General features: G+C 44.0%; 1 protein-coding gene across 2 annotated transcripts in view; it reads right to left on the reverse strand.

Moving 5' to 3' along the window:
• Positions 1–22,274, reverse strand: part of LIMA1 (LIM domain and actin binding 1) — a 73,143-nt gene that overhangs the window by 45,114 nt on the left and 5,755 nt on the right. For both annotated transcript variants that reach the window (XM_077298070.1, XM_077298069.1), the window contains exons 2-3: positions 21,066–21,191; positions 8,213–8,258 (exon numbers count right to left, since the gene is read on the reverse strand). In XM_077298070.1, coding sequence (XP_077154185.1) covers positions 8,213–8,258; positions 21,066–21,181 — 162 coding nt within the window. In that variant the 5' untranslated portion in view covers positions 21,182–21,191. The remainder of the gene's footprint in view (positions 1–8,212; positions 8,259–21,065; positions 21,192–22,274) is intronic.

The raw sequence follows: 22,274 nt of genomic DNA on the forward strand, positions 1-22,274 counted from the left end.
TGGAATCAATGGTGGTGCCATGTTGCGTTTGGAGACCCCTGATGTGCCTAAACAGTGGAAACCCCTCAATTCTAACTTCAACACTAACCCCAACACACCCCTAATCCTAATCCCAACTGTAGCCATAAACCTAATCACAACCCTAACCCCAACACACCCCTAACCCCAACACACCCGTAACCCTAATCCCAACCCTAACCCTAATCCCAACCCTAACCACAACTGTAACCCCAACACACCCCTAACCCTATCCGTAACCCTAACCACAAGCCTAATCTTAACCCTATTTCCAACCCTAGCCCTAAGGCTATGTGCCCACGTTGCGGATTCGTGTGAGATTTTTCCGCACCATTTTTGAAAAATCCGGAGGTAAAAGGCACTGCGTTTTACCTGCGGATTTACAGCGGATTTCCAGTGTTATTTTGTGCGGATTTCACCTGCGGATTCCTATTGAGGAACAGGTGTAAAACGCTGCGGAATCCGCACAAAATTGACATGCTGTGGAAAATACAACACAGCGTTTCCGCACGGTATTTTCCGCACCATGGGCACAGCGGATTTGGTTTTCCATAGGTGTACATGGTACTGTAAACCTGATGGAAAACTGCTACGAATTCGCAGCGGCCGATCCGCTGCGGATCCGCGGCCAATCCGCTGCGGATCCGCGGCCAATCCGCACTGTGTGCACATGCCCTAACTCTACCCCTAACCTTAACCCTAGTTCTAACCCTAACCCTAGTGGAAAAAGAAAAAAAAAATATTTTCTTTTTTTTTTAATTATTGTCCCTACCTATGGGGGTGATAAAGGGGGGGGGGGGTCATTTACTATTTTTTTTATTTTGATCACTGATAGGTTATATCGCAGTGATCAAAATATACCTGGAACGAATCTGCCGGCAGATTCGGCGGGCGCACTGCGCATGCGCCCGCCATTTTGGAACATGGCGGCACCCATGGATAAGACGGACGGACGCCCGGAGGCTCGGTAAGTATGAGGGGGGGGGGGGGGGGGGTGGCGGCATCGGAGCACGGGGGAAGCGGGCAGGAGGATGGGGGAGCGGACAGGACGACTTAGGGGGGCGGACCACATAACGGAGGACTGGGAAGGAGATCGGTGGGTGTGGGGGGGGACAGATTAGGTTTTCCAGCCATGGCCGATGATATTGCAGCATCGGCCATGGCTGGATTGTAATATTTCTCCAGTTTTTTAGGTGAAATATTACAAATCGCTCTGATTGGCTGTTGAAAGTGAAACTGCCAATCAGAGCGATCGTAGCCACGGGAGGGTGAAGCCACCCCCCCCTGGGCTGAAGTACCACTCCCCCTGTCCCTGCAGATCGGGTGAAATTGGAGTTAACCCTTTCACCCGATCTGCAGGGACGCGATCATTCCATGACGCCACATAGGCGTCATGGGTCGGATTGGCACGGGTTTTCATGACGCCTACGTGGCGTCAAAGGTCGGGAAGGGGTTAAAAAAAAATCCCTATTTTCCTCCTTAAAATTTGGGGTGCGTCTTATAATCCGGAGCGTCTTACAAATTGATAAACATGGTACATGGTTTATGTTCCCAAAGACACTTCTAAACTGAATAGGTTCCTTAAAAAAAAAACAACAAAAAAAAGGTTTCTAAATCATCTTCTGCTACAATTTTAAAGCTTCCATCATCCTAACAAAATAAAAGAGCATTTACTGATGGTGCGGATGTAAAGAAGATGTGAGGCAAATATTAAGTATATTGTGTGGTATGACCAGCTGGATTAAAGGGATAAATCAAAGTTTCAAAATTTCTAGTTCTAGAGATTGGAAAATTTCTGAATACCTTTATAAAAATATTGACCTAAATTTATCATCATGAAATGTGTAGTGAAAAGGAAGAAAAAAAAAAATTCTCAATCACTGGGCCATTTTGAAACATTTCAAGTTGTCGCAAAAAATGACAATCAAATTTGAGAAAAAAAAAAACATTTTGGGGACTGGTCACTAAAAGGTTTGAATGGAAGCAAATCAAAAATGACCTATTGTTTTAATGAGATTTGTCTTAAGTGTATTCCTTTATATTTTTATCTAATATACAGTATCTATATCTGGCAGAGATATACATATAGATATACACACACACACACCTTTTCATGAAACGCATATATCTAATGAGCATGTGAAAAGAAAAAAAAAAATCCTAGTGAAGGAAGTAGGTTAGACTGTAATATCGCCCATTGTGAGTGGTGGATCTGGTGTTATCACAGGCAGCATTACAATGACACGTTAGGGTACCGTCTCACAGTGGCACTTTGGTTGCTACGACGGTACGATCTGTGACGTTCCAGCGATATCCATACGATATCGCTGTGTCTGACACGCAGCAGCGATCAGGGACCCCGCTGAGAATCGTACGTCGTAGCAGATCGTTTGGAACTTTATTTCGTCGCTGGATCGGTGTGTGTGACACCGATCCAGCGATGCGTTCGCTTGTAACCAGGGTAAACATCGGGTTACTAAGCGCAGGGCCGCGCTTAGTAACCCGATGTTTACCCTGGTTACCATCGTAAATGTAAAAAAAAAAACAAACACTACATACTTACATTCCGGTGTCCGTCAGGTCCCTCGCCGTCTGCTTCCCGCACTGACTGAGTGCCGGCCGTAAAGTAAAAGCAGGGCACAGCGGTGACGTCACCGCTGTGCTCTGCTTTTACTTTACGGCCGGCACTCAGTCAGTGCGGGAAGCAGACGGCGAGGGACCTGACGGACACCGGAATGTAAGTATGTAGTGTTTGTTTTTTTTTTACATTTACGATGGTAACCAGGGTAAACATCGGGTTACTAAGTGCGGCCCTGCGCTTAGTAACCCGATGTTTACCCTGGTTACCCGGGGACTTCGGCATCGTTGGTCGCTGGAGAGCTGTCTGTTTGACAGCTCCCCAGCGACCACACGACTTACCAACGATCATGGCCAGGTCGTATCGCTGGTCGTGATCGTTGGTAAATCGTTTAGTGTAACGGTACCCTTACACCTCTATACTCAGCTGATAAGATCCACCAGTAATAGGTGATGTCACAGGTCCCCTGCTCCCCCTCACTTCACAATGTTCTCTGCACACGCTCATTAGATGCTAATAGTGATTAGTGAGCATGCTCGAGTGCTAACCAACTGTCTTTGGAGTGCTTGAAAAATATGCTATAGTCCCTGCGGCTGCATGTCATGCTGCTGTTAGGCAACCTCTGCATGTGTTGCGGGTGTCCAACAGCACCAAGACATGTAGCCGCAGGGAAATCGAACATACTTTTCAAGCACGCCAAAGAACACTTAGCACACGAGCACATTCACTCATCACTAGATACTAAAATAGAACAGCTAGGTTTGGACTCAATAGCAGTCCATATACAGTACAGATCAAAAGTTTGGACACACCTCATTTAAAGATTTTTCTGTATTTTCATGACTATGAAAATTGTACAATCACACTGAAGGCATCAAAACTATGAATTAACACCTGTGGAATTATATACTTAACAAAAAAGTGTGAAACAACTGAAATTATGTCTTATATTCTAGGTTCTTCAAAGTAGCCACCTTTTGCTTTGATGACTGCTTTGCACTCTCTTGGCATTCTCTTGATGAGCTTCAAGAGGTAGTCACCGCGAATGGTCTTCCAACAATCTTGAAGGAGTTCCCAGAGATGCTTAGCACTTGTTGGCCCTTTTGCCTTCACTCTGCGATCCAGCTCACCCCAAAACATCTCGATTGGGTTCAGGTCTGGTGACTGTGGAGCCCAGGTCATCTGGCGTAGCACCCCATCACTCCTTCTTGGTCAAATAGCCCTTACACAGTCTGGAGGTGTGTTTAGGCTCATTGTCCTGTTGAAAAATAAATGCTGGTCCAACTAAACGCAAACCGGATGGAATAGCATGCCGCTGCAAGATGCTGTGGCAGCCATGGTGGTTCAGTATGCCTTCAAATTTTGACTAAATCCCCCAACAGTGTCACCAGCAAAGGTCCCCCACACCATCACACCTCCTCCATGCTTCACAGTGGGAACCAGGTATGTAGAGTCCCTCCGTTCACCTTTTCTGCGTCGCACAAAGACACGGTGGTTGGAACCAAAGATCTCAAATTTGGACTCATCAGACCAAAGCACAGATTTCCACTGGTCTAATGTCCATTCCTTGTGTTCTTTAGCCCAAACAAGTCTCTTCTGCTTGTTGCCTGTCCTTAGCAGTGGTTTCCTAGCAGCTATGTTACCATGAAGGCCTGCTGCACAAAGTCTCCTCTTCACAGTTGTTGTAGAGATGTGTCTGCTTCTAGAACTCTGTGTGGCACTGACCTGGTCTCTAATGTGAGCTGCTGTTAACCTGCGATTTGAGGCTGGTGACTCGGATAAACGTATCCTCAGAAGCAGAGGTGACTCTTGGTCTTCCTTTCCTGGGGCGGTCCTCATGTGAGCCAGTTTCTTTGTAGCGCTTGATGGTTTTTGCCACTGCATTTGGGGACACTTTCAAAGTTTGCCCAATTTTTCAGAATGACTGACCTTCATTTCTTAAGTAAAGAAAAAACGAGTGGCCATCATTTAGCTGCTTTTTTCTTGCCATAATACAAATTCTAACATTCTATTCAGTAGGACTATCAGCTGTGTATCCACCAGACTTGTGCACAACACAACTGATGGTCCCAACCCCATTTATGAGGCAAGAAATCCCACTTATTAAACCTGACAGGGCACACCTGTGTAGTGAAAACCATTCCCGGTGACTACCTCTTGAAGCTCATCAAGAGAATGCCAAGAGTGTGCAAAGCAGTTATCAAAGCAAAAGGTGGCTACTTTGAAGAACCTAGAATATAAGACATAACAAAAAAGTGTGAAACAACTGAAATTAAGTATATAATTCCACATGTGTTAATTCATAGTTTTGATGCCTTCAGTGTGAATGTACAATTTTCACAGTCATGAAAATACAGAAAAATCTTTAAATGAGAAGGTGTGTCCAAACTTTTGGTCTGTACTGTACTTCCTTGGCAGGTCGGGGAACATCTATATAAAAAATAAAGAATGGGGGGGGGGGAAACAACACACACTAAGTGAAAATATGGTTAGAAAGCTAACAGAAAAGAAGAACGAGTGTCAAACCACGAAGTTAAATCAGAAGAAAACATTGGTTAAAGTACGGAACATCCGCCATTGTAATATTAGTGTAAAAGAAAAAAAACTTAGACAAACTATATTAAATATTAAAAAGGATTGCAAGATACATTTAGTACAGTTTGATTCACATTGCCTAAGGCTTCCAAAACCAAGGGAGGTAAGGTAGCCATATAAAAAGAACAAAGTCAGTAAATCTTGCAGATTTCAGTGTGATCAGTCAACCATCACAAGGCAGTCATCCATGGTTTGAGTGTGGAAAGTGATGTGTAAGAGGCATCTGTCAGCACAGAAAGATTGTCCAAACCAAGGACAGATGCTATGTACACCCTTGGTGTGGCCAACGATTTAAAGGGAAGGTGCCAGCAACAAAAAAAAAAAAATTTCAGCAATTGGGGGTGGTGGTCTATGAGGGCAGGGCGTGCCCAGGTCACAGGTAAGAGGCAGGAGGAGCGGCCTCAATGTAAGAGATGCAGTTGGTGTCCGAATGCAGCCTCTCATGCCCGTGGCTGCCATAAGTGAGGTGTGCAAGTGTCGTGCCCAGACACTTACGCGCCCCCCCCCCCCACTAACGAAAATGACAGCCTCCAGTGGCAAAAGTAAACGTTAATAAAAAGCTATGAAAGTAGTCCAATTATTTTTAGTACAAAATTAAATTATATACTCAATAAGTATTAATACAAAAATTAATATCACGGCACCTTCCATTTAAAGGGAACCCGTCACCTGCAAAATCGAAAGTGAGCTAAGCCCACCAGCATCAGGGGCTTATCTACAGCATTCTGTAATGCTGGAAATAAGCCGCCCCCGATGTATCCTGAAAGATAAGAAAAACAAAGTTAGATTATACTCACCTAGGGGCGGTCCCGCTGCGGTCCGGGGCCTACAGTGACGTTCTCTTGTCTTCACGCTGCAGCTCCGGCACAGGCGTACTTTGTCTGGCCTGTGGAGGGCAGAGCAAAGTACTGCAGTGCGCAGATGCCGGGCCTCTCTGACCTTACCCGGTACTTTACTCTGCCCTCAACAGGACAAAGTACACCTGCGCCAGAGCGTGAATGCAAGAAGAGGACGTCACTGTAAGAAGATGGGAGGCCCCGGACCACGACGCCTATCGGACCGGACCGCAGCGGGACCGCCCCTGGGCGAGTATAATCTAACCTCTTTCTCATCTTTCAGGATACATCTGGAGCTTATCTACAGCATTACAGAATGCTGTAGATAAGCCCCTGATGCTGGTGGGCTTAGCTCGCCTTCGATTTTGGGGGTGACAGGTTCCCTTTAAGTAGTAAATATAGAAAAACTGACTGAACAGCCATCTAGTCTGAACTGGTGCATAACCAAAAAGTCTTACATAGCAAATAGATAATGGCTGCACTCAAGTGTATTGTGCTAAAGCAAGGAAATGTGCAATACATGAAATGTGAACAGCATGTGAATTTCACACTAGGCAGACAGGTTAGTTACCCATTCGATCTGAGATTACCTTGACGTTTGGTGAATGGGCTCAACATTTGGCCAAATTTTGTGCTAAAAATCTCATGTGTTTTTTCATAAATTTCACAAGCCATTATGCTGTTCACATTTCATGTATTGCACATTTCCTTGCTTTAGCACCATACACTTGAGTGCAGCCATTATCTATTTGCTAGGTTCCCTTTAAGTGACCTTCCCATCCGCTTGTTTTCCATAAATCTATTTATGTGTGGGGGTGGGGGTGGGGGGGGGGTGATTGGAGATAGGTGGGCAGGGGCACTTCAGTGTCTGGCCACACCAAGGGTGCACCACGCACTTGTACTTAGTGGCCAGTCCAAATGGCCTCAGATATGTACGAGTCTGTTCAGGAGATCTGTGCTCAGTTCTAAAAAAACTGATGTGTTAAATTGGTTTAATAAGTACAGGAGTAGCTGTCAGTAGATGATGGGAAGAAAGAAGAAGGCCAGACATGATTAACTGCAACATGCCTGATCTATTATTCTGTTCATTCTGTTGGCCACACACGAGCTCATGGTGCTCGAGGAAGGCACAGCTATCGAGTATGGGCACCTTTACTTATCCTGTGTTGACATAAGGTTTATAGATGCAGTTTGATAAATTAAATGGAGGTCTCCAGCAGATACTTTTACATTTTCATTCAATACTCAGAGTACCAATAGTCCCTGAACAGTGCTATATAAAATATTGTCTACTACGTTCTTCCAATATATACCTGCACAAAGGGCTAATGCAGCCTACGGACATGATTAGTGAGAATGTTCGCAGCTTTTCCACTGAACCATTTCAGTCTAAATCACTGACAAATACTTTGTGTAATCGTTGACAATAAATAGGCCAAAAGTGATCCTAAATCATAAAATAAATACTTCTGACCTTGGTATACCCCCAACCATGGGCTGAGTTGGAATTGCAGGTCTGCTCCATGAAGTGAAGGTTGATCTGATAGTATGATAAAGTTTATAGAAAGGATGGCAGCGTCATTTTTTTTTTTTTTTTTTTTTTTTAAACACTGATGTTTCAGAGAAATATATTGTTAGAAGATCCAGCACCACTAGTGGCATTTGACAAATTCTCGCTATGAGAGAGATCTGTCGATCACCTGCAGTGGCGCTGGGAAAAGACAGACTAGTCTTTTCTCCGGATAGATATTCTAGCCATGTTCTCTGAAATGCCAACGACTTTCATATCAACACACCTGGCCACAATGGTGCTGCCAGACTGATTCATGCTGCACATGCTGGGGCTACAGGAATCAGATGACAGGTTCCCTCTAAAGGTATTCATGATCCCATGACTCAAGAGCGAGCGTCTTTCCAGAAAATGATGCATACTATAAGTTACATGTGGATGGCTGGAAAAAAAAAAAAAATTAAAATATATAATATATTATATATATATATATATATATATATATATATATCCCCTATCATCTTTTACTGGAATTTGATTCACAAGGTGGAAAGGCCATAGTCCTCAATCTCAAGTGCAGATTTGTTTCAGTGGCAGGAGTCGCAAGCTGTAAGAATGGATCCCTGACAGATCAGTAGCACACCTGCTAATATGCACGAACAGAAGGTTACTTACAGTTTTCTTCTTATCCTGGTTGGCTTCCTCAGCTGCTTTCTGGTATCTGAGGGAGAAGAGAAACAAGTATATGCTCCGATTAACTGAAATATTAATAGTGAAAACCATTCCCGGTGACTACCTCTTGAAGCTCATCAAGAGAATGCCAAGAGTGTGCAAAGCAGTCATCAAAGCACAAGGTGGCTACTTTGAAGAACCCAGAATATAAGACATAAAAAAGTGTGAAACAACTGAAATTAAGTATATAATTCCACATGTGTTAATTCATAGTTTTGATTCCTTCAGTGTGAATGTACAATCTTCATAGTCATGAAAATACAGAAAAACCTTTAAATGAGGTGTGTCCAAACTTTTGGTCTGTATCTACTATATAATTGTCTAAGGGTCACTTCCGTCTGTCTGTCCTTCTGTCACAGATATTCATTGGTCGCGGCCTCTGTCTGTCATGGAATCCAAGTCGCTGATTGGTCTCGCCAGCTGCCTGTCATGGCTGCCGCGACCAATCAGCGACGGCCACAGTCCGATTAGTCCCTCCCTACTCCCTGCAGTGCCCGCTCCATACTCCCCGCAGTCACCGCTCACACAGGGTTAATGCCAGCGGTAACGGACCGCGTTATGCCGCGGGTAACTCACTCAGTTACCGCCACTATTAACCCTGTGTGACCAAGTTTTTACTATTGATGCCCCCTATGCAACGTCAATAGTAAAAAAAAGCTAATGTTAAAAATAATAATAAAAAAAATTATATACCGTACTCACCTTCCGCCGGCAGGTTTCGGTGGCAAGGATGGTTTGCGCGAAGGACCTGCCATGACGTCACGGTCATGTGACCATTACGCCATGGCAGGTCCTTCTCGCGCAGGCGCGAAGAAGCTGCGGTACCATGGGACAGGCAGGGACAGCGTCAGGAGCAGGTGAGTATTTCATATTCACCTGCCGCCGGGCGCCGCTCCATCTTCCCGTCCTCTTGCAGTGACTGTGCAGGTCAGAGGGCGCGATGACGTATTAGTGTGCGTGCCGCCCTCTGCCTGAATAGTCAGTGCAGAGAGACGGGACGCTGAGGAGCAGCGACGAGAGGAGAGTATGTGATTTTTTTTTTTTTTTTTATTGCAGCAGCATTACATGTGGCACAATGCTGTATGGAGCATCTATGGGGCCATAATGAACTGCATGGAGCATTATATGGAGCATCTATGGGGCCATAACTGCATGGAGCATTATACTACGTGACTGGGCAAAATACTACGTGGACATGCATATTCTAGAATACCCGATGAGTTAGAATTGGGCCACTATCGTGCGTGCGTATACATACATATTTTTTTTTTTTTTCAGTGCGAAGCGCGCGTCGGGTGTGGTAGGTCCCCAGGAGTACTCCATTGGTAACTATACATATACTTATGCTATAATCTGTATATTATTATACTTATTACTATTGGTGCTTGTCCGTACATGGTCACACAACGCTACTGTATGTATATAGATTTCAGTATTTTGACTAATTGTATACATGTTATTATCCATTTGGGGTTACAACCTGGGTTACCCACCTTTTCAGTTTTTATGGTACTTAATAAAGATTATGTATATTTTACTGGCCTAGTGTGAAGGTGTTTTTTTGGTTATGTACTTCTGATAAACTATACAAGCTGAAAGTAAAATTCCCCTCCCTCATAGGAGACCTTTATGCCTGAACTTTAATTAAAGCACAAAAATCCTGCGACTTAGGCTTCTTTCACACTTCAGTTGTTTGGCGTCAGTCAGCTCCGACAGTGACGGATCGACGGATCTGTCACAATTGTTGATAAAACGGTTTTAACGGATCCGGTTTTTTGACAGATTCGTTAATTGGGGGTTGTCTGGGAAAAGTATCTACTATTTGGAGCATGCACAATTGAAAAAGCGGATTGGGGCGACGGATCCGCCGAAATGACGGTCGCGACAGATCCGTTGCCCATAGGCATCCATTTTATGATCCGTCGCGAACCGCCATTTCGGCGCAGACAAAAAAAAAAAGTTATAATGTCCGTCAATGTCTAGATGACGTCCGCCAAATTTCGACGGATTAGTCGCATGGAACGGACGACCATCCGCCACCATCCGTCGCTAATTTATGTATGGGAAAATAGCGGATCCGCCAAAAAAAAATAAAAAATAAATAAAAAATGGCGGATCCGCTATTTGAGAAAAATGGCGGTTTCAGACTGACGCCAAAAGACTGAAGTGTGAAAGAGGCCTTATCTGGTCTTTTTTTCCCCAGGTAGGATATTAACTTCCAACCTCATCTTTTTTTCTGATCCAAAATTACAGTAAACACAAATTTTTGCACTAGCAACAAAATCATAACTGTCAAGCTGGTCCTCAAAAGGAACGATCTCCATTACAAGAGGCTGAGGTACATACTGTAGTTTATTTTTTTTTTAAATTTATTTTTTTTTAAAGACCTAATAAAATCTACCCAGCTCAATTTAAATAGAAAAAGAGCCCTACTGGCAGTATGACATGTAATGACTTGCAGATGTGCCAGATCAGAAGAAGGACAGGCTTTCAGAGATAACACTACAGCTGAGTTTCGTCTCCTTAGGCCTCTTTCACACTTCCGTTTTTTTTTTTACAATCAGTCACAATCCGTCAAAATGTTGAAAAGACGGATCCTGTGCAGATTGTAAAAAAAAAAAAACAAACAAAAAAAAAAACGGATGCACTGGATCTGTGTTTTTTTTTTTTTTTTTTTTTTTTTTTTAACGGAGCCGGAGCATTTTCCAAGCGATCTGTAGCATCGCTTGGAAAACTAATTGACAGGTTGGTCACACTTGTGAAAGTGTTTGACAAGTGTGACCAACTTTACTATTGATGCTGCCTATGCAGCAACAAAAGTAAAAAGATATAATGTTTAAAATATTTTTAAAAAAAAAATAGATATTCTCACTTTCTGGCGTCCCTCACAGCCTTCCCGATGCTCCCGTTCCCAGTAATGCCTTGCGAAATGACCAATGACGTAGCAGTCTGGCGAGACTGCTACGTCATCACAGGTCATTCTCGCAATGCATTACTGGGAACAAGAGCATTGGGAAGGCTGTGAGGGACGCCGGAAGGTGAGAATATCAAGATTTTTTCTTCATTATTATTTTTAACATTGTATCTTTTTATTATTGACGCTGCATAGGCATCATCAATAGTAAAAAGAGAGCAAGCGACAGAATTTCCCTGACAGGAAATTCTTCCAGGCATGCTTAGTTTCAAAATAGGGAACCAGTCACTGGATTCCTGCTTTTGACACAGTGACGGATCCTGCATCCATAGGCTTCCATTACAGCCAATGACGGACGGTGAAGGATTCGTCGCTGCGCAATTTTCTGACGTGCACAAAAAAAAAAAAAAAAAAAAAAAAAAAAAAAAAAAAAACGTTCCTCTGTGCGTTGTCTCCGCCCGACGGACAGCGATTTTACGACGGATCCAGTGCACGACGGATGAAACAGAAGGCCATCCGTCACTAATACAAGTTTGAGGAGAAAGAAAAAAAAAAAAAAAAAAAAAGAACACACACGGATCCAGAAGAAACATTTGCTGGATCCTTTTTTTTTTCCCTCCCACAAAACGATGCATTGTGATGGAAAAAGAAAGACGGAAGTGTGAAAGGCCTAACAAGCATGTGCAGTTGCAGCTCTGCTCATAGTGCAGTCAGATCAGAAGTACTGCCCTCCCCAAACACAGGCTGCCTGGGAGACTGAAGCAGAAATAGTGTAAGGGTACCGTCACACAGTGCCATTTTCATCGCTACGACGGCACGATCCGTGACGTCGCAGCGTCGTATGATTATCGCTCCAGCGTCGTAGACTGCGGTCACACACTGCAATCACGGCGCTGGAGCGATGCCGAAGTCCCCGGGTAACCAGGGTAAACATCGGGTTACTAAGCGCAGGGCCGCGCTTAGTAACCCGATGTTTACCCTGGTTACCAGCGTAAACGTAAAAAAAAACAAACAGTACATACTTACATTCCGGTGTCTGTCCCCTGGCGCTGTGCTTCTCTGCACTGTGTAAGCACCATAGCCGGAAAGCAGAGCGGTGACGTCACCACTGTGCTCGCTTTCCGGCAGGCGCTCACAGTGCAGAGAAGCTGAGACGCCGGAGGACAGACACCGGAATGTGAGTATGTACTGTTTGTTTTTTTTACGTTTACGCTGGTAACCAGGGTAAACATCAGGTTACTAAGCGCGGCCCTGCGCTTAGTAACCCGATGTTTACCCTGGTTACAAGCGAACGCATCGCTGGATCGCTGTCACACACAACGATCCAGCGATGTCAGCGGGTGATCAAGCGACGAAAGAAAGTTCCATACGATCTGCTACGACGTACGATTCTCAGCAGTGTCCCTGATCGCTGCTGCGTGTCAGACACTGCGATATCGTAACGATATCGCTAGAATGTCACGAATCGTACCGTCGTAGCGATGAAAATGGCACTGTGTGACGGTACCCTTAGTTGCAATAAGCACAGCTCTACAGCAGAGCCGACAGCACCCTGACAGGAGAGCTCCAGAGGTTTGTAAGAAGATAAAGCTCAGCTTTTCATTACCATGTTCATTGTAATCACACACAGATCTGCAATGAGATCATAAGAGCAGACTGTCAGTCATCACATATCTAAAAATGGCAATTCCTTTTCATTTAAAATACGCTTTGGAGGTAGATGCCCTAGGAGATCCATGTCCTGTCCATAGATCTTAAAAGGGCTGTCCACTAACCCATGAAATAACAGCATATACTCACCTCCAGTGCAGATGCCATTTAAAAAAAAAAAAAAAAAAAAAAAAAAAAGCTGATTGCTTCCTGGGGCTCACACAAAACGCAAAACGCCCTGTAGCCGATCGGCAGCCTTTTCACAAAGCAGAGATCTAGAGAGAAAGTGAGCTCAGCAGCAACTCATTACTTCACTACAATCCAGAAGGGAGTGAAGCGCCTGACAATTAGTCACACGAGCCTCTGGGAGACCAGGCACCAACATTTCTGGCAAAACACAACGGAAAGATATAAACTTATTCTATATGTGAGGAATCTAGTGATTGAGAAGGGTTGTCTGAGTAGTTGACAATCCCTTTAACACCTATGTTTTATTTTGTGCGCTAATGACCTTTTTCCTGGAATAAGACATTGTATTACAAAAAGGAGCAAAGTAGTAATTCCACACATTCCATAAGCTAATTGCCTCTTCAGAGATACAGAGGACTTGTACTCTATAGCGCCACCTGTTGGAAGTAGTGATCCTACAAGTCACAATCAACCGTTTAACAAGTCTTGTAACACGACTTAGGATAAAAGCCAAATCAGTATCTCAATTCGCAGACACGGTGTTTTGGGCTGTTGGCCCTCGTCAGTGCAAAGCATGAGAACTAATTTGGCTAGGTGAGAGGCTCTTGAATGAGGTCTAAGGGGTAAGGTTTCCCTAGACAGTTTCTGGAAGACCATAACCAATCTCCTGTCACTCCTCTTTAAAAGGATTCCTCCACAGCATCAAGTTTTTTTTTTGTTTTTTTTTCAAAGGGAACCTGTCTCTCTCCCCGTCCCCCCCCCAGGCGTTTGAAAGTAAAAGCCACCTTGTGCAGTAGTAATGCTGCATTCTGACAAGGTGGCTCTTTTAGTTCTGGGTGCTGTAACTGCAGAAATAATCAGTTTTGCAATTTGTCCTAAATACCTTGTCTTCAGTCCCCCCCCCCAGCTGCAGACGCCACACAGCCGTCACTCATGTCTTCTTGGCGCCGCCTCTTCAGCGCCATTTTGAAATGAGCCGGCGCCTGTGCTCTTTTCTCCTGCCTTGGGCAGGCGCAGTGAGCGCTGCCCGTCCTCTGTCCTCATATGCAGTCTAGCTGACTGCGCCTGTGCGGCCGACCTGCCTGTGAATCCCAGCCCCGCAGTGTCTTCTGATTTATTCACATTGCGGGCCTGGGATTCCCAGGCAGGGCGGCCGCACAGGCGCAGTCAGCTAGACTGTATATGAGGACAGACGGGCAGCGCTCACTGCGCCAGCACCAGGCAGGGGAAAAGAGCGCAGGCTCATTTAAAAAATAACCTATGCTGCTGTGCGCACCTCACGGAGAAATGTCAAATTTGTACCGGCAGTACGGATGACAAGGGCCAATACAAGTCTATAGGGGAGTGTATAACATGTACAGCACACCTACGTTAGTGTGCTGTGAGTGTCTAACATTACAAAGTTTGGGGAGAGCTTCTAATTTTCCTCTTTTGCCAAACCGGAAAAACAATTACACAGGTAGTATTTTTTTCTGGAGTCGGCATTTGAAGTATGGTCTTCGTGAAAGTGCTCCAGGTGTCCAACTTCCTCATAGACCCTCAATCTCCAGACTAAGGCCTCAATTGTGTCTTTTTGCCTGTCAGCAGCACCGTGTAGTATAGTTGTGGCAATGGACCCTATAAATTAGGAAACCAAGTGTGAGTGCAAATGATAGGCCGAGGTCACACTTGTGAGTTCAATGCGAGAAACTCGCGCGAGTCTTCACATCAAGTCCCGGCACTGCCGCCGGCACTCGGGACCGGAGTGTCCAGCTGCACAGAAATACATGCAGCCGCACGCTCCGGTCCCGACGGAAGAGCAGGGTATTGAGGCACGAGTTTCTAGCATCACACTCTAAGTGTGACCCCGGCCATGTACTGTAAATCTGCTCGGTGTGTCATTATTGGCAGCACATCTTCTGATAAAAAACGGGCCAACGTTCTGCTAATGGTTTGTGTCACCCTAATAATTACACCCAAAGAATGAACATTTCAGGCAATAAACGGGCTATTTAGATGGACTGACGGCTTAGTGTTCACAGATTACTGGCTAGTCTAAATGGGACATTAAGTTTCAGTAATGTCCTATCACAATTCTCTACGAAAATCTGTCTTTACCTACCTTAAGATATTTTGCACATTATAAAGTTTGCAATAGGTAACCATAGCGAGAAAGTCAGAGAATAATTAACTTCTGTAATGTTAGGTTATAACCAGTATTAGCTAGTCAAGTAAAACAGTAATAGGGGTAGAATAAATATGCAGTGGGCAAGCGGCCACATATATCATGGACACCTTACGTGTGGCCAACACAGGAATGTCATAGGTGATAATTTTACAGTGAATGTTTAACACTTGGTAACGGGTCAATATGGAATCTCCTGGTGTACTCGGAAACAGCACCACATACAAGATCAGAATAACCAAGTGGGTGCAGGGATTTTAGATGTGCCGATATGTTACCCTAGATGGCTGACAAGTCTCACTAAAGCTTTAGATTTTCTGGTTCCTAAACCAATTCCTTTACCCGCCGGTAACATAAGTATCTGACAATAGAAATAGGTGCAGCTTCTTACATACCGGGAAGGAATCGTTGATTTCTCAAGAGGAACCTGACTAATTTTCCCAAGGGTGTTTAAGGCAAGATACTACCTGCCTCTACGTACTAGAACAGGAGGACAAACTTTCCTTATCGGTAACAGAATCAAACATGCTATAAGCAGATGTACTTCATGGTGCTGACATATAGTGAATTTTCTCCTGTGCGCTGATTGTAGCATCACAAATCACAGGCCAAGCAATGGATCACATCTCGTCACTGCCAAGCAAGAAAGACTCCCCTTCCCAAAAGGGGTAAAGATTTTCTGATTACATATGACTGGAGCCAACACCTTTCTTGGCACTAAATATACAGCTTCCGCTACAGTGGCCTTCTGATCTCAAAAATTACAACAAAGTGCCAACATTAGAGCCGAATGGGTAACCCACATCCAAATTATAAATCATGGCGCAATGGGACAAAACGTATTCAGATGCTGGGGTCAAATGCTGATGAATTGGCAACTATAATTTCTGAAGATTTGTTGTGCTGTACTGTGCAGAAATTTTTAGGGTAGGTGCACGCGTTCAAGAATTGGCAGCGCTTTTGACCCAACACATGTCTGCTGCGTCCAAAGCGCTGCCGGTAATTAAACGCAGGTGAATCCGCATGTGTTCATTGAACTATGTCTCCGCAGGAGAAATTGACATGCTGCGGTCTGGAAAGACGTGCCGCATGTCCGTCTCTGTAGTTGAGCTGCGGGCGTCTGTGCATCCATAGTGGAGATGATGGGATTTCAAGAAATCCCATCCACTATGCTGTAACATCTGGACTCTGAAAGTATGCAGCGTCCAACCCAGAGCGTTTACTTATCGGGTGCACATATCCTAAGGCAGGTGTGGAAACAAAATACTGCAAAGAAAGAATGTTTTGAAAAATAGAAGTGTTTGTTTATTTTTATCAATTAACACAAAGTGAATGAACAAGAGAACTCCATGTATCAAATCAATATTTGGTGTGACCGCCTTTTACATTAAAAAAACAGCATCAAGTCTTCCAAGTACACTTGCAAGCAGTTTTTAAAGAAACTCGGCTGGGAGGTCGTTCCAAACATCTTGGAGAAGTAAGCACAGATCTTCCGTAACTTAATGAAATCCAAGACAGTTTAGAGATCAGGACTCTGTAGTGGCCATATCATCACACCCTGAACACCTAGTTCTTCTTAACACTGAAGATGGTTCTTAATGACATTGGCTGTATGTTTGGGGTCGTTGCCCTGTTGCAGAATAAATTTGGAGCCAATAAGACTTCTTCCTGAAGGTATTGGATAATGAACAAGTATCTGCCTCTTTTTTCCAGCACTGGAGATACCAAGAAATGGACAGTGTTGAGGACTGTAGACTGTCAGTCAAGAAAGCTTAGTGCAGAAGATGAAAAACATCAAGCCTACATCCTCTCAAAAGTGTGAGGTGATTACACTTCTAGAAATCTTCTGCACAAGAAGATACCATTCAGACCCAGGCACACCATCTGCCAGATGTGGTCTTCATTAAGAATTGCAGCGAAAAACCATGCACGAAAACATAGGAACTGGGATGAAGGAAAATGGCAGCAGTAGCCCTGGACTGAGGAGTCAAAATGTGAAATGTTTGCCTGTAACCAAAGAAAATTTGTCAACAAAGATGGAAAGCAGCACAATAATGTGTCTCCTCCCTCCGCAGCCATCATTGGGTGGGCAGCGTGTGCACAGTGTGAGATTCCACGTCTTGCCTTCAAGTTTTCAATAAAATGGTACACAGTCAGCACATGTGCAGATAGAAATCGGAGGAGAGATATTGATATTGGCGCATGCGCAGACTCAGGTTACATTTTATTGAAAACCCAGAGACAAGACGTGGAATCTCACACTGCGTATGCACCACCAACCCAGTTATGGCAGTGGCGAAAAATGACAAAACTGAGGCAGGTCACTGAATAATCAGTGACTTGTAGAAACACAGGAGGCAGGTGGAGGGGCCGAAGCAGAAGACCCAACCCTCCCCGATGCACAGATTATGTCAGAGGAAAACTTAAAACCATTATTAAAACACAAACCACTGATCGTATTTCTTCAAATGGTATCAATTTAAGTCAGTGTAATGGTGACATTATGGCCATACCTTTACTTTATAGGTGATAAGTAATGATGAGCGAATATACTCGTTACTCGAGATTTCTCGAGCACGCTCGGGTGTCCTCAGAGTATTTTTTAGTGCTCGGAGATTTAGTTTTCAATCGCCACAGCTGAATGATTTACATCTGTTAGCCAGCATAAGTACATGTGGGGGTTGCCTGGTTGCTAGGGAATCCCCACATGGAATCAAGCTGGTGAACAGATGTAAGTTATTCAGCTCCGGCAATTGAAAACTAAATCTCCGAGCAAAAAAAAAAAAACACTCGGAGGTCACCCAAGCGTGCTCCGGAAATCTCGATTAACGAGTATATTCGCTCGTCACTAGTAATAGGTTCATTTTAAGAACTATATTCAGCATAAAGAAGGAGGACAGGGGCAGCATGGTGGCTCAGTGGTTAGCTCTGTAGCCTTGCAGCACTGTCCTGGGTTTAAATCCAGCCAAGGAGTTTGTATGTTCTCGTCGTGTTTGCACGGGTTTCCTCTGGGTTCTCCGGTTTCCTCCAACACTCTAAAGACATACTGATAGGGAATTCTGATTGTGAGCCCCATTGGGGAAAGTGAAGATGTCTAAAGTGCTGCGGAATATGATATTATGCTTTGCTTATACAGAGCCAAGTTCAAGGAGGAGTCCCAAAATTGATGAGGCCTCCCACAGAGCTCTAATCTCATTATAGAGTCTGTGTGGGGTTAAATGCAGACAATGATTTGCACAAGCTAACATTAATACACTGCTCAAAAAAATATAAATATAAAAGGGAACACTTAAACAACAGAATATAACTCCAAGTAAAATCAAACTGTCCACTTAGGAAGCAACACTGTTTAATAATCAATTTCACATGCTGTTGTGTAAATGGAATAGACAGATGGAAATTATTGGCAATTATCAAGACACTCAATAAGGAGTGGTTCTGCAGGTGGGGACAACAGACCACATCTCAGTACCAATGCTTTCTGGCTGATGTTTTGGTCACTTGAATGTTGGTCGTGCTTTCACACTTGTGGTAGCATGATATGGACTCTATAACCCACACAAGTGGTTCAGGTAGTGCAGCTCATCCAGGATGGCACATCAATGCGAGCTGTGGCAAGAAGGTTTGCTGTATCTGTCAGCGTAGTGTCCAGAGGCTGGAGGCACTACCAGGAGACAAGCCAGTCCACCAGGAGATGTGGAGGGGGCCGTAGGAGGGCAACAACCCAGCAGCAGGACCGCTGCCTCAGCCTTGGTGCAAGGAAGAACAGGAGGAGCACTTCCAGAGCCATGCAAAATGACCTCCAGCAGGCCACAAATGTGCATATGTCTGCACAAACGGTTAGAAACTGACTCCAGGAGGATGGTCTGAGTGCCCGACGTCCACAGATGGGGGTTGTGCGCACAGACCAACACCGTGCAGGATGCTTGGCATTTGCCACAGAACACCAGGATTGGCAAATTTGCCATTGGCGCCCTGTGCTCGACAGTTAAAAGCAGGTTCACACTGAGCACATGTGACAGACGTGAGAGTCTGGAGAGTGATCTGCTGCCTGTAACATCCTTCAGAATGACTGGTTTGGCAGTGGGTCAGTAATGGTGTGGGGTGGCATTTATTTGGAGGGCTGCACAGCCCTCCATGTGCTTGCCAGAGGTAGCCTGTGCTGGTGCAGTTGGTCCTGGGTTCCTCTTACTGCAGGACAGTGCCAGACCTCATGTGGCTGGAGTGTCAGCAGTTCCTGAAAGATGAAGGCATTGAAGCTATGGACTGGCCTGCCCGTTCCCCAGATCTGAATCCGATTGAACACATCTGGGACATCATGTCTTGCACCATTCACCAACGTAACGTTACACCAGACTGTCCAAGAGTTGTCGGATGCTTTAGTCCAGGTCTGGGAGGAGATCCCTCAGGAGACCATCCACCGCCTCATCAGGAGCATGCCCAGGCATTGTAGGGAGGTCATACAGGCACATGGGAGGCCACACACACTACTGAGCATCATTTCCATGTCTTGAGGTATTTCCACTGAAGTTGGATCAGCCTGTAACTTCCTTTTCCACTTTGATTTTGAGCATCATTCCAACTTCAGACCTCCGTGGGATATTAGTTGTGATTTAAGTTGATCATTTTTAGGTTTTATTGTGCTCAACATATTCCACTATGTAATGAATAAAGATTTACAACTGGAATATTTCATTCAGTGATATCTAGGATGTGGGATTTTAGTGTTCCCTTTATTTTTTGGAGCAGTGTAGAAGATCTGTTAGTTCTCCAAAACGTTTGGAACAACCTATTTACAGAATTCCTTCAAAAACTGCGTGCAAGTGTATCTAGAAAAAAAATTGCGCCATTTTGAAAGCAAATGGTGGTCACACCCTATATTGATTTGATTCAGATTTCTCTGTAGTTCACTTTATTCTTAACAATTAATGAAATACAAACCATTAACACTACATACACTTTTGTTTTAAAGCATTCTTTCCACACCTGCTTAAAACTTTTGCACAGTAATGTATGTTATAGTCTACAAAATGCTGCCGATTGGGGTGCGGATAAGTCAAAACCCACCCATTGCCCTAAATACCACTGAAACCGACAGCTTCTGAATGAAAGGTGTATGGGGTCAATATTATTAGCCCCTTTAGATCCAGGCCATTAAACAAGGACAAACAGCTACTTGTAACTAGATCTGCACTTGTTTAAAGTGTCCATTTCTTACAGTATCTTTTTTTTTTTTTTTTTTTTTTTTATGTGCACAGATCAATCAATACAATTTTCTGGGCTCAGAACAAAATGTACCAACGGGTGCACATCTTTTGTTTATACGGGGCTGCTAACAAAAATAAAGAAAATATTGCTAGACAAATTAGGAAGCTCGGTGACTGCTCCCCACTGCTACAAAGGTGAAGTGTGTCAGCCAGCATGGTTTTTAACTGCATTGAATGCTACTAATACACAAGAAGCAATCATATCTAATTAGGACGATGCGACATTCAGATTTTAAAAATAAAAGCTGTACGAGGGAAGAGGAATGGTGCTCCAACTCTAGACAAAGGTAAAAAATTAACGGCAAGTCCTATAGATTTCTGTAGACTGTATGTAACGGAAGCAGCCATTGAATGAACTTTATTATTATTCATGAGGATTCAGCCCTTCTATTCAATGTGAACCAGCAGAAAGTGTTTGGCGATTCAGAAAGGTCAGTGGTTCACAATAAATCAAATAAAGGGAACATTGGCAAATCCATAGAAAGCTCCCCACTGTAGCTATGTGCAGCACAATAGCTGGAAAACTTGCACATCTAATCAAGAGTTTGTGTCAATTCACTCAGCTGTACGTATAAAATTCTGCAGATGTATACATCACGTAGTAAAACTTACTTTGAGAACCGCTCCATTATAGCAGCATTCTTCGGCTTGACAAGAGACAGCTCTCTCGCTGTTACTCGGAGGGACTGGGAGGCCCACTGACCCCTTTTAAACCCAGAAGTGTCCATGTTAAGAAACCTAGGGTCAAATAAAGATTATTATTAATCTTGCAGAACGAGTCAAAGTAACAGCAGAAATTTGTGCTGACTGCGATTTCTGCAAGTTATTTATTTATAGATGACGCGAGGCGCCTGGAACAGTCTTGCACAATGGACTGGCAGCCCTGGCGGGTGAGGCCACAGACACTTGCAAACTCATTTCCAGCAGAAAATTAACAGATACCAGGATTACATATCAAAAGCCTATAGGCACAGCCTTAACAAGGTCATGGTTTAAACCATAAGAGAAACTCCACTTCGACTGGATCTGTAAACCACTTTAGGTCACAACAGTACCCCATCCCCCATTCCTTCCCAAGAAGAAAAAAAAAAAAAAAAAAAAAACCACACAGGCAGAAACTTCTCCCATCCATTAGAATGTTAATCATGAACACAGAATTGGATATATAACTTGGATCAAAAGCAGACATGTGAACAGCTCCATAGACTTTAATGGGTATGTTTTCAGCGAGAAAGATGGATAGGACAAGCACGAGATTCACATCTGACTGAGGCTTCAGTTTGCACAGCAAGACCTCAGCACCTAGAGCCACAAAAAAAAAAAAAAAAAAAAAAAAATCACATTGCAGGTCCTTTGCAGTCATTTGAGGGGTGCTGACCTGCTGCCAGCTGGTGACCGCTCCTTCTGTCTGCCACGTCCAGGAAGTGCAGCCAGTGTTCCTTACCTTTAAGATTTCTAATAACAATGCCATCACCTCCATCTCTAGTGACACTCAACAGCCCCAATGCATAAGAGAAATTTCAGAGGTCTGGTGTAAGTTTCTTAGAAAAGTAAAAAAAAATTTTACGCAATTTGGAAATGCAACTTTGGCTTTTTTCACACTAAATTCTCCTGACTGTCAAAATGGGTATAACACCGCAGCTTGTGTAAATCATGACTAGCTGTGTCATCAATTATGCCAGAAATCTTCCTCCAGTTAGCGTCTGGATTAAGATTTCTTGCATGGCACAGGGAGGTATACAACACTCCTCAAACGCTCCCGATTCATGAAGAAGCTCTTAATGAATCAGGAGCATTTGTCACACACACACACACACGTTG

The sequence above is a fragment of the Ranitomeya variabilis genome, chromosome 3 (genome assembly GCF_051348905.1).
Source record: "Ranitomeya variabilis isolate aRanVar5 chromosome 3, aRanVar5.hap1, whole genome shotgun sequence".
NCBI classification, from domain to species: domain Eukaryota; kingdom Metazoa; phylum Chordata; class Amphibia; order Anura; family Dendrobatidae; genus Ranitomeya; species Ranitomeya variabilis.